The sequence below is a fragment of the Drosophila serrata genome, unplaced genomic scaffold (genome assembly GCF_035046125.1).
Source record: "Drosophila serrata isolate PLE 108 unplaced genomic scaffold, ASM3504612v1 contig_249, whole genome shotgun sequence".
Classification (NCBI taxonomy): Eukaryota; Metazoa; Arthropoda; class Insecta; order Diptera; family Drosophilidae; genus Drosophila; species Drosophila serrata.
In genome coordinates, this window is record NW_028257147.1 from 3,413,221 (window position 1) to 3,427,174 (window position 13,954).

The 13,954-nt window shown below is 33.5% G+C and overlaps 1 protein-coding gene across 23 annotated transcripts in view; it reads right to left on the minus strand.

The window, feature by feature from the left end:
• Nucleotides 1–13,954, minus strand: part of Wdr62 (WD repeat domain 62) — a 70,825-nt gene that overhangs the window by 15,006 nt on the left and 41,865 nt on the right. For 4 of the 23 annotated variants that reach the window (XM_086832679.1, XM_086832670.1, XM_086832675.1 and 1 more), the window contains exon 1: nucleotides 4,378–5,249. The exons of the other annotated variants lie outside the window; for them this stretch is intronic. In XM_086832679.1, the coding sequence (XP_086688805.1) occupies nucleotides 4,378–4,443 (66 nt within the window). In that variant the 5' untranslated portion in view covers nucleotides 4,444–5,249. Of the gene's footprint in view, nucleotides 1–4,377; nucleotides 5,250–13,954 lie in introns of those variants that run through there. 23 annotated transcript variants of the gene reach the window in all.

Below are 13,954 nucleotides of genomic sequence, written 5' to 3' on the forward strand. Positions count from 1 at the left end.
GCCAAAAAAATTACCTAAAAATACTTGAAACCTGTACAATAGCTTGTTGTTACCTAAGGAACCTTAATGATTTCATTCATTAAACTCAAATAAATATTGCTCGTTGTATTCGTAAGCCGCTTGTTACGCCTCACTTGAGCTTCACCTTGATCTTGCCCATGCAACTAACCCATAAGTTATTAAAACAAAAACAAAAATAACCATAAAAACAAAACTAAAACAATTAGGGGCATAGAACAGGTGAACAACAATAAATAATAAACAGCAAAAAGTGAGGAGGAGGAAGTGCAAGTCAACAAAGTGTGTTCAAGTCGCACTACCGCATTGCTAATATCGAGTATTGATATATATATGATATATATATACATGATATATAAGATATAGACGGACTTAAATCCGTATGAAACAGTGGGCGGAGATCTGTCAACTTCTGGCATGCAAAGAGCATCCAAAAGATGCTTGATTTGATTTCTGCGTCGCAAATCTGAATCGCAAAACTTGGACTCTGAGATACAAAGTAAACGAATACATTCCAGCTGAGATCATCTCGAAAATATACAAAAGCCAAGTAGTGAGGCGAGAATGAAACCGAAAAACACAGACTCCGAGCATTTGTTTACTACGAGAATTATTTTATTGGCTTGTTTCACTTAAGCGAATATCAAGCACAACACCAACGCAGCAGCCTTTAAAAAATCTATATTTTAATGCATAAGGTCGGTCGATCTATGGAACCGGTTTACCTCTCTTTCTACCTCTGTCTCTCTGTCTCTCTCTAAGTAGGTGCTCTGACTCTTTCTCATGTTCCCCCTCCCGCATATTTTGCATTTTTAATGACAACAATTTGATGCCGTGAAATTGTAAACAAATTTTCTGAGCATGACTAAAATATGGCAACAATGAAAATATGTTAACCATGACTGAAGTTATAATCAAAATGCTTCTCCCGAATCATGACCAACTGGAATCGATTGAGTTTGAGTAGAAAATTATGTAAAATCTGTGAATAAGAGATAGATATATATACACAGAAAGAGAGAGAGGTAGAGCAATTACGGGGCGTATGCGCAACCAAATCCGTGAGCTTTGATTGCAACTGCCTGGAACTTAATTCGTTTTGAAATGATAATTAAGCAAAGCAGAAGCTGTAGATAAAAAATATAACTAATGGAATTTTTTGTAGTTTTAATTTGAAGAGATTTATTTGTTTATTAAAAGTGAGTATCAATAATAAAAAGGGGAACTTAAATCACTAAGAGATTCATTGAGTTGCATAAGGTTTGTTGTGTATTTGAATGTATTTTTTTATTAGTATTATCACGAGTATTAATTAATTAATGATATTAATGGTTAATTTATTTACTAGATTGTATGACCGGTTTAATTTGATATATATTATATGTGGTTTAACTTTAACCCATTTATTTTCTTTAAAAAGGAAATATTTTTGTACTCTTTATAGTATTATAAGCTACATAAGAAATAAGTTAAAAACGAGTGAAGAAGACATTTCCGACCCTATAAATCATATATATTCTTGATCAGCATTAACAGGAGAGTTGATCCAGCTTTGTCCGGTCGAAATCTATTTTTTTCAACAATTTCCAAATTTTAAAATTGTCAAAAAATCGACAAAAAAAATGTAATCTCTTGAAAAATTAAACTGAGTATGCAGATTTATTAACCTGATAAAAAAAAAATTAAAATAGGAAAGCATTCCGAATTGAAATCAATTCTTTTTTACCTTTGTGATGAGCTTTTTAAACTTCGATTTGTAGAAAAAATTCTTCAATATTTCAATATTTGAATTGTTCTGTAGTACTTATTAATTTTAAATTAAGCAATGAAAATCAATCAAGACTTGTTCAACAATTCCCCTACTATAAAACTAGTATTGTTTAAATATTATTTCATGTTTTTCTCTATCACAAAACATTTTTTTAAGTAGTCCTTAGGTACAAACATTTTGTATTCCATTTATTTTACACAATTAGTTACTTTTTGTTTAATTTGTTTCTACTGTTCAAACGGAAGTCAACACAAGCCATTCATCAAAGCTTAATTTGGGTGTTGCCAAATACAAAACACAAGAAAAAAACTGGCCCAAACAAAGCCAAAATTCTTTGGTTACATATTTGGTGTAGTAGCGAAATTTATGTCCAGCAGAGAAGAATAACTTGGATACTCAAATTTCCATTTTGTGTGACAGATGCGGCAGTTAACCGATAATTAATTATTATTTAACGCCGGCATATGGCTGTGACGAAATCTTGGCCATGACCAGACAAACAGTAAATTGGCCAAGAGGCAAATCACTATTCGGTCAAGTGGCTTTTGGCCCAATGCCCGGTCTTTATTAATGAAATTTTTCAACCTAATGATGGAGTCATTCAGTCACTCTGTTTATCGGTTTTTGGCCAGGTTCAATGCACGCAGCTGTAGGCTGCAATTGTTGGCCAAAAAAAAAAATTCTAAATACCCAACCCACAGTATTTTTGCGGATTTTGAGCTGCCCACAATTCGAGCCACAAATAAGTTGAAATATTTCCAACAGAGACAGGAGTCAACCGAAAATCACGCAATGAAAATGTATACCTTAAGGCCGAATAAATTCAGGCCTCAACAAAAAAAAAAGAATAAATAAATTTATGCAAATTGAAAGCCTTCTTCAGTGAGAACCAAAAACCAGACCAGAAAAATGAGGAAATTAAGTTGTAGCTACATCGTCCAACTAAATGGGATCCCATCTCTCTCTCTATCTCCATTACTTTATTAATATTTATAATTGTACATGTTCATAAATAATTATAATTATATTTAATCCAATCAAGACTCTTGGGGGGAAAACATGGCATGCCGCAAATTATTAGTTTGGTTACACTCCAGCAGCCAAAAACCCAACTGGCGCCTCTAAAAAAACAAAAGGCAAGTCTCTGGCTTAATTGCCTACCAGTTTAATCAATAATAAATAAATAGCCAAGCAGGAAAAGATTTCGATTTAAGAATTTCTTGCATAATTCGGGCATGAATTATTGAAATGCCGATAAGTCAAAGGCATTTTGGAGTGGGTTTATTAAATGAATATTAATTGGGCTTTTGTTGACTTTTTAGCTTGCGGTCTAAACTCTTTTTCTCCCTCTATCTCTCTGTGATTTTTTATGTATTAGCAAATAGAATATTGTTTGTATGTTATGGTTTTTTACTTTTGTGTTCGTAACACGTTTTGTGCATTTCCAATTGGCTTTCATCGGCTTAGTCGCAGACCCGTACATGGCCCTCATAACAATGTAAAAAAAAAAAAATAAATCGAAAATACAGTGCAGGTTCAATACAATGTAGTCATGGGTAAAATTTGGATAGATTTTAGTTTGCTTTGATTATAAATATTAAATACAAATTGTTTGGCAGAGTAAATTGTGCATAGATTCCTTGCTCTGTGATTGAATTTATAAATATTTCATACAAGATATAATCAAACCTCTAATTGATTTAACTTTAACCTCAGCTTTGAGGGATATATTTCATTTTGTATTTATAAATAGCAGCTCACACTACTTTTGAGATACATTTGTATCTTTAAGGGGCTTATGTTATATTCAATATATAATCAAACCTCTAAATAATGTAGTTTTAAACTTTAACTTTAACTTTAATAGAGTTAGTTCTTCCAGTAGAATACACACTGTATTTATAAATAGCTGCTCACTATACCTTTCAGATACATTTTGTATCTTGAAGGCGCTTACGTGAGCCACATGTTTATGACTATGAAAACAAGCCAAAAATCCAAGCCAAGAAATTTTGCGATAGAACAAAACCGAATAAAAGGTGGATACTTTTTGCACTTTTTACTATTTTTTTCAGCAAACTAAATTTCAAATCTTTCCTTGGCATATACAATTGAGATTCCTTTGACTGTTAGAAGCTGCCGACATTAGCTAATTGCCTATAATTACCCTGGGGCAGGCAGTAGTAGCAACAATTCAAGCTCAAATAGAATATTTATGCCGGAGAAAAAAATATAACCACAAAAATCCATTACAAGTGCGGAGACAAAAGCCCGCAGCTCGAAATGAATCATGAAATGGTGGAGAGTCCGAGTGGGCAGATATCTAAACCGTGGATATATCTACATATAGTATGTATATAGCCAGAGCCATATCTATGTCCAAAGGCAAACCCCAAACGGATGTGCCTGCTCTGGCCAATATGCAAAAGTGGAAATGGTGAATGTGGTGGTGGAAAGCCGGCGAGAACTTGCTTATTTCTTTTTGCTTTCTAACCGAGACAAATGAAAGTTGAGTTGTGAATCGATTCCGATTCCGTCTTGGTAAGTAGTAAGTAGTATGTGGTATGTGGTATGTGGACGACCTTTACCTCATAGGCTGCCACATCCTCCTTGCCATAAATGGCAACTGGCGATGAGTTTCGTGGGGCGAACATTTCACAACAATCTCTGCGTTCGTCCTTGATGACAGGCCAAACATTCCTCGTTTCACTTATTTAGTTAAATGTTTCGTTTTATCTTTAAATATATATTTATTTTATGGCACAGTTGAGACAAAGAGACGCCCACTAAAAACCTAAAGGCTATAAATTCGTAATTGTTTCTTTTGGGGGCGTTCGTTTATAATTAATAATACACTTTAAATAATACTTTATATACTTGGTATACACTGCTTTATGTACAGTTTATTCGTTGCTTTTCGGCTTTAACTTGATGACTAGTCTTTGTAGTATTTTTCTTGCTTTTAGTTTTGTTTTGTATATTTGTATCTTTGTATCTGCGACTTTGTCAAGGTCGTGTTGGGTGTTCTGTTATTCGGTTTGGTTCGTTGTATCTTTCAGTGCCGTATTTTTCTTTGAAAATTCGTTGCGGCTTCTATTTATCTAAGCTCATTCGTTTTGCCGACTTATTTTGTTGCCACCATTTTTTTTACACAACTATTATTAATTTTGGTTGCTTTAAACATTCGTTGCACGTTTTTTTCGCTGCCTTTGCTTGCTAATTTCTTTTTAAAATTATTCAAAAATTTGCTGGTCGTTTTGTTTCCACATTTCTTTTGTAATTATTATCGTTATTTTGTATTTTGCATTTGTATTTTGTGTCAGCCGTTGTCGCGTATCGTTTTTAAGCGCGGCTCAAATGAAACTGGCAAGATTTCAGCGATTTCAGTGCTACCACAACGTCGTTGATATTGAGAGAGAGCTTATAAGATATGGCAAGAGATATGTGAGAAGGAGAGAGGAAAACGCTCGGTTGTATTTTTTTTTTAGACCTGTCCGATTGAGTATTTGAGCGACACGCACACGTATCTGTTAGATACTCAATCTCTCGCCCCTCCACCATCATCAAGCTCTTGGCTCGACCGCTCATTAATTTGCATATTCCGAAGCCAACGAAACACGTTTGGCCCCAAAGCTCCAAAATAGCCGATCGTGGTTCTAGCACGCGAATAATAACAACCTCAGAAAAACGTTGCAACTTATTATATGAAAATGAGGTTGGTTTTAAGCCTAAAACATGCTAAAAACAATTAATCAATGGACACTACTTTTAGCACCCACAATGCGATTGCTTTAATTATTGAATATTCAACAATTGGAAAGTTATAATGGCATCTGAACGATCGATCTGTCTGCACTGCCCACCAATTGCAATAAATTCTCAGCGGGGTAAATCGTAAATGGTAGCGTTTTCCATACGGAATTAAGGAATTACGGAATCGTGGGCGTTCCATCCATATCCAAGCTGTGCCCTCTAAAAGTCCATGTCTGTAACGCGAAATTAGGCAAATCAACAGTAGAAATTGAGATTACAATGAGAGTGTATCGGTTCACCCATGTGGAACCCATATACCATTATCCACTGTCTATGCAGATAGTTAGCTGCGGATACAAATGCAGATATAGATGCAGATACAGATGGAGATACAGATACAAATGCAAATATAGATGCAGATACAGATAGATGGTTGCATTGTTTGTTTGGGCCGCTGTTTTGGTCAAGATGCAATCGTCATTGTGGCAATGCCTAAATAAAGCAATAGAATTGTGCACTGAATTTATGCAGAAAATGTTGAAAATATATGGGTTATATTGTCATTTATGAGTTATGACAATTAATATTACACTTCAAGGGTTCGCTGGAACTAAAAACTATAGTAAATATACTTAATACATGTAAATTTAAATCATTTAAAAATGATTAAGCAAGGTCCTTGTACTAAATTAAAAATTTTAAACATATAATAAAACTTTAGGATATTTTAAAAGGTTTGAATAAACACCTAAAGGCTTTACTTTATTAATAAGCCTATTAACAATACATGTATCTATATAATTCATATGAAAAAATATATATTTTAGACCATTTAACATTAAAAAATAGATTATAAATTTAGGAAACTGTCTGAGTAACATTTTATCTATCTATAATAATCATTTCCCTGAAGTATTCTTTAACTAAAAACCTTCAAAAAACCCATCAAACTTATTTAAAATTCACCAAATAATATTAAATTTAATAACCTAAACTAAACAATCTAATAAACTTAACCCCACACACTTTTGTATTTTCAATCTGTCGCCACAAACAAACTATTCACTTATGAATTTTGATTCAAGTGCAATCATAAGCTTAACTATTGCACAAAGGCCAATCAAAAAGGTAGCTACCTTTCCATAAACAACTCACCAAGCAAACACACACAACACACACTCGGTAAACAACAACAGCGACGAGAGAAAAGAAAATCAATTTGCATAACACAAATCAAGTGAAATAATCAGGCATCTGAGGAGGGGTAGAAAAAAAAATAAGACAGACAGACAGAGGCTGAAAAAACCAAACCAAAAACCGATTCGAACAACAAAATCCAAACGCATTGCACCGACGACTGACGGATTGACAAACAAACAAACAAACAAACACACTGGAAAAAAATGCATAGTTGACAGACACCTTAGGTTCAACTCCCCCATTTTCCTCTCTCTTACTAGCACTATATATAAACTATATATATGTATATATATATCCCCAGTGATTCCAAACATTTGTGCAGCCAATTTCTTTATCTTTTGCCATGGCCAAGTCGCAGTTCGCCTCTAGTTTATGGGGGAAAGTTACAGGCGACTTGCTCTGACAGATGCTAGGCAGATAGATATAGATGGTGACGGAAAAGAGAGGTTTTTCCACAATGGAAGGAGGGGAGCTTTCAGGGGGTTTCCCGGGGTGAGCAGAAAACATCTGTGGGTCCGCCTGCATTTGCCGCATATTCAAATGAATGCAGACTGCTGCTGTTGCTGGTAGCAGTTACACAGAGGGAAAAAGTGTAGAGTTTTACATAGGATTTAATATATATATTTAAATTTAAATTGTTGATAATTTATTAGACTAAACTAGAAAGACTATACTAGGATCTATAACATTAAAACTCTTCAAAGCTTTACAGTAGAAAATAATTGAATAGATCGCAGAAAAACTCTTGAGTTTAAAATTGATATAAATGAATTTAATTCATGTTTTTTAATCCAATAACATCTAGATAGTTATCATTTTTAGATAATAGTACAAATACAGAACTGGAAAAGATGATTGAAAGTAAGAAAACATTATATTATCAGGATAGAAACAACCATAGACTTTATATTCATTACTTTATATTCATTCAAGTATCCGAAAAATATTCTATATCAATGAGTTAAGGCTACTCTTTAGCTTAAGATATTAATCAAAGGTAACTTTGGGCTATTAGTTAAAATAAAAGTTCAATATTTTATTCATAAATATTTTTAATTTGTTAATATATTTGCTACATACTTCTGTAAAATTTTAAAAGTATTTAAAATCGATTTCTGTGACAAACTTGCTTACTTTTATTTTAAAAACTACCTTAGCTTCTACCTTGTAAAAATTACATCTACCCCAAGTCACCACAACTACAAATTTGTCCTAAAATGATCTCCAACAATGAAAACATTCCCCACATTTTTCCCCTGTGCATCTGTGTGGTGTTTTGCTGCTGTGCCACTTGACTGCCTCTTTTACTTTGATTTGTGCCGTGAAAAATGGCTGGACTGCTCTGGAATTACAAACTATCCATTCACAGACAACTACCACGGCTGTGAGCTATTTATCGCCTGCCTTTTGCCTTCCCACCTTCTTGCGATTTGTAATTAAAATACCTTTTTTGCCATTCATTGTCATTTTGGGATTGTACTTAACGTACAATTGTACAATTTTCAAATAGTTTTTGTAATGCAAATTAGCCAATCGAATTACTTTTGTTCGAGCCTGACCAATGCTGGAAATGAAGCCTTTGTTCGATTTCGATTTGTGTGGGCAACAAGTATATAATCAATAATTATTATGATTTATTTCCACATTGTTCTGGGCGTCACAGATTAGTTCTGTCTGGTCTTTGTGGGTTAAAGACAAGACAGCCACCAGGGAGGTTAGGGAATTATTATTTAAATTGTTTATAACAATTACCTAAATTGGATTGATAGTTTGCATAAATTAAAGGGAATTGCATGAAATTGTAGTAGGTTCTTGGAGATTTTGAAGAAGCTATTTAGGTGTCTTAAAGACTGCAGTAAAAAAAAGTTTAGAGTTTTTTAACGAAATAACTTATTTTAAGAATATTCTTGACTGAAAAATTGTGACAAATATATTAAAGAAATGTTAAAAATACATTTTGTAAAGGGAATTCTTATATTTATTCAAATTGAAATGGTCTTAAGCATTTTATACCTAATTATTATCGAGAATCATTCTCTTTTTTTATTGATCTTTAAGATTCATATATATCTGCATTTAAAACTGCAAAATAGTTGTAATTCCAAGTCATTGTTCACATCTCACTCACTTATACTTTATCCAATCAATCGATCTCTTTCAAAAACCGCTCAACATTTCAATCGCATCTGTCGATCGCTTCAATCAGCGCTCCAATAAACCCACTCAATTGAATCTGGCGTGGCGCATGCGCAGTTTTTTGTCAATCTGTCAATATAACTCTCGGCAGGTTGAATTAAAAAAGCTCGCGATGAGGTAAGCTCAATAAATCTGTACAGATCTCTTGGCGTTGATTAATTGCAAAAGATTTGCAGCAATAGCTTGTGTGTTTGTCGCCTGGCCATCAATCGGTGTGCTCCACAATTAATTCGAAATCAATAAACCCATAAAGAAAACGGCACAAATCGCTGTCTAATGATGTGGGGTGTTAGTGGTGGAAAATAGCGGCGATAAATAGTTACTTAAATAAAATATGAAACATAATTCAATAATAAAGCGTTGCAATTTACTGGCGCACCGCTTGAACTACGTGACAAGCGTGATGGCTCTTGGCGCTTGCTTGAAAACTCTGGGAAAATTTGGCCATAAATTTTGCAAAGGCGGAAAAACGTTTCAACCGAAGCCGAAAAATAAGAAAGAAAGAAGAAAGAGCTCATGGAAAGTAGGAAGAAAATATTTCAAGGGGCCAGGTTACTCTCGGGTGTCAAAGTTGATGAAAGATGCTGCCAGCTTTGTCGGCCTCTTGAATTTAACTCAAACTCTAAACTCGAAAAAACAAAAAACCAAAAAAAGGGGGAGTGTCCCGACTGGCGGGGAAATGTCGGATACTGAATCTTCGTCGGCTTTAGTTGATTTGAAAGTTTAATCAAGCATTAGTGTTAGTTAAGAGGCTTTTTTTCGGTTTAGTTGTTGTTTGTCTCCGCTTTTATTACCGGCTGTTTTGTGTGGCACGTAGTGCACTTTGTAATGGCCGCGCAATTTGTCTAATGATTGCTATTTGTGCAAGTAATTCGAGAGTTCAGAGCAGTCTCTATGGCCACCATAGAGTTGAAAGTCTCCTTTTTTATTTTCTGGTCGATTATAAGTGTTAATTATATGGCACAACTTCCGAGTTGGGGGTCTTAAAACGCTTTTGCTGTAAGCCTCATTTAATTGACAGACAAATCTGTGATTTTGTATGGCTAAGTGAATGCTGATGGCCTAAATTGAAGATGGATGGTATGGTAATGTGTGGCTTTTAGTGGTTCATTACTATGGGAAGATGAAGAGAAATTTGAGGTTTTAACAGAAGAATTTGTTCTAGGGAAATTTGTTTGTATATTGTTAAATATTTAAGAGAGATTATTGCCTAAAAATGTTATTATTAGATATAAATTTTAACTATTCTGAAATGGCATTGTCTTAAGGATTAAAAATAGTTGTAATAATATAATGTATTTAATTATTACAATATTTTTATATTATATACTTTCAAATACTCATTAAAACTATTAAATTTATTATATTTTCTTTAATTAAATCCAGGTAGCACTCTCTTGTAAATATATCCAAACTGTATGGGATTAATATTCCTAATCCGTATATAATTCATCGTTCAAATCATTCATCTCAGGTTACCAACCATGACCATATATTGACCCTCTCATCTTAACCCTCATTATCTCACTTCATTTGTGGCCGTTTTTTCTTATGGCTTTTGAATATCAATTTCTCCCAGACCAACATCTTAACCCATTACAACTGGAATGGCCCCATTCAAGATATTGATTACATAATGCCCAAAAAGCGAGAAGAAAAAAAAAAAAAATATATATACGTAAAAAATTATCAATTTCGTGTGGTCACAAAATGCATTTTAAGATTTAATTATATAGAGAGTGGTACATTTTTATATATAACATATTTCATGGTGCTGTTGTGCTTCATTTTTATGTACTGCTAAATGCTGCAGAGGAGTTCAACTTGTTGGTGTGGCTGTTGGTGTTTTTGTTGGTGTTGTTGTAGTTATTGTTGCGTTGTTGTTGGTGTTGTTGTTGTTGTGAAAACCACTCGAAAAAAATGCGTTTCAAATTGAGCCGACGAGTGACGCCCACAGACATATGAGATATATTCGGTTTTCAAGAGGTAGAAGAGGAAGGGAAAGCTGCAGAGTCCATATGTTAAGCTAAAAAAAATATATAAATATATATATCTCAGGAGCTGCAGCAGTTGCAACGCACTTAACCAAATTGCTACAATTTGACAACCTGCAGCAAATGTAAAGAAATATATATATATGTAGACCCAAGCGAAAAGTGTTGGCTTTAATAACAAGTGTCAGTCTGTCAGCTGCCAGCCCCCAAAATCTACCCACAGTTGTTGCTTTTTTTTTTATATATATATCTTTTTAAGCTATGCAATTTTTTGCATAATTTTGTTGGGGTGATAAATATTAAGTACTTAATTTTGTGGTATTAAAATGGCTTTATGACATTACTTATAATTTGATTAAAAGTCGGCAAAAATCATTGAAGAGATTGATATAGAATTTCCGGCATTTCATAAATTTTAAACTCTGCCAGATGCCAAAATCAACCCACATTTAATAAATATATATATTTTTTTGCTATCTGTGAGGCTATGATATGTGTGATATTTAGATGGATTTGCGACTTAGATAGAAATTTAATCAACATTTTTGAGAGCATTTAAATTTAAATGAAATTTATTATGTAGATTGATTGATTATTGGTTGATTATTTTTCTCACATTTTTAAAGAGTATTTATAGTTTTGCTTGAATTCTTTAAGTATCTATTAAATATAATAAAAAGTCTTGACCATTTCTAGACTTATCTCTATTTTTTGCCAACGCCTCGGCTCATTAAAGTTGCTTCTTTGTCTGCCATAAAAAAATAACTGAAACAAGAACTGATTATATAGTATATTTTTTTGTACTTATACCCATGACAGGCGACAGACTAAATTATATCGCAAAAAAATTACTTGGTAAATTATGGTGAAGTGTAATTTACCATTTTTTGTGTGCCAAGATTTTCTGCGTGCTTAGCTCAAGTAGGTTTTTTCTTTTATTTATCTTTTTTAACTTCAAGGCGACGATTTCCTGAGCTCATTAAATGGCAACGAAATTCACACCCAGACAATTTTTTGGCAAACTGAACGAATGACTGAATGACCAGCTTGAAGGGGACTTGTCTTGGTTTATTAATTTAAATTGTATATATGCGTAATTTTTACGACTTTATGAATAGAAACTAAAGTGGCAATGGAAGTTATTATAATTTAATAACCCAAACGAAATGAGTGTGAAATCATTTTCGGTTGCTTATTTATAAATAAACAATGAGACTGAAAGGAAAAAATATATTGAGCTATTAAGCTATTAAGATTTGTGGACAGTTTATTTGGGATATAAATGCAGTGATATCATTGAGTGATAAAGTTGTTTGTGAAAATATTACGTATACGACAAGTTGGTTACTCTAAGAACTTGTTTGTTTTTTATTTATTTGTATTTAAAGAAGCTTATATAATCTTTTTGTAATAGATCCCAAAAGTATACCATATAATTATATAGATCTAAAGACACTTAAGTAACTTTTAATAAATAATTTCCTAGATCAAGTTCCATAAGTTAGCAAAGCAAAGCCACACCTTTATTTATACAATCTTTTAAAAGAAATATGAATAAGTTATAATGAACCTTAAAACCCATCACACTTTCGGGGTTAAATAATCAAAAGACCACACACATTGAAGACACTTTAAAATTATGCAAATTCTGAAAGACAATAGAAGGGAAATAATATCAGGCATAGATAAACACAGATCATGGCTTATACGACTTTAAACTGATTACTCATCTGGGTCATCAGAGATGTCAGAGAAAGATTTGGTTTCTGGTTACCAATTCTTCAATGAGCCATAAACAACAAGATTTAGCAACCTCAATTGTTGTTAATTTGCAATTTACATGTGCCAGGTGCGGGTTAAGACAAGCTCTCTTTTTTCGACATTTCTGCATTCGAGTGAATGAGTGGGCGTTCCAGCAAATTGTTATGGTTGTTGTGATTATTTTTACAGCTTGTTAAACAATCTACGGATTTTTTCTCGACATTTTTTTTGGGTCGAACATGACTACCAGGTAAATGCAAAGTGGCAGGTCAGCAGAGTGGGAAAACGTTGACAGGAGAGCACCGAAAGGAAACTATTGAAAAATCAATTAACTCCAGTTAAAAATTGATTGCTAACCCCCATCGGTTAACCCCCCGCAAACGAATAATAAAAGTATAATTTTGATTTATGATCCAACACAAACCGCTGGACAAACAAGCAAAACGGTTAATAGAAAGCTCAGATCGCAGTTGGGAAATGTTTTATTTATGATTTTTCTATGGCACGCAATTGAGCCCAGTTGAAAGTAAAATAAAATCAGAGCCAAAAGGCAAAAAGCAGAAAAAAATTCTACTCGCAAAACTGACATCATCTGCTTGCTGAGACAGCAAAATGCTTTTTGCGTCTCGGAATCGAGTAAATCTCATTAGAAATGCATTTGCAAAGTCCAAAATAAAACCGGAAAAAATCACTAAAACTCAACTTAAATTGAGTAACAACAAATTCCCAGCTTGCTTGCCGGTCCAATTAATAAATCAACCTGTTGACTTGACAGAGAAAAAAAAAACGATATCGGAAGAGGTATAAATTATCCACCTCAAGTGGGCTGACAAATTGTTTAGAGTCTAGAGAAAGATACTAAATATACAAACTTTCCCAGTTAAAATGAGTGGGCGTTGGAAAGCTAATGGCTTGATAGAAAGATAAACACTCTATTATCATCGTACAAAATGATTTTTCTTTCGTACAAAAATGCAAATGAGTTGAACATCTTATCCGCCACTTAACCTTTTGCCCGTCTGAGAAAGTCAATCTGTCAAAAAATGAAACAAACCCCCAAAAGAAGTGTGGGCATATAAAAATATAAATTTCGTTGAGTTTTTCGGTAGCTCCGTGAGATACAGTATCTGTATCTGAACATGTTGAAGTAACACAGAACAAAAACATTTGGGAGTGCCCAACCGCCCATCCATCAATCAATTTGCTAATCATGTGGGTTGTATGTATGTATATATATATAAAATTAGGAATAAAAGAAGAT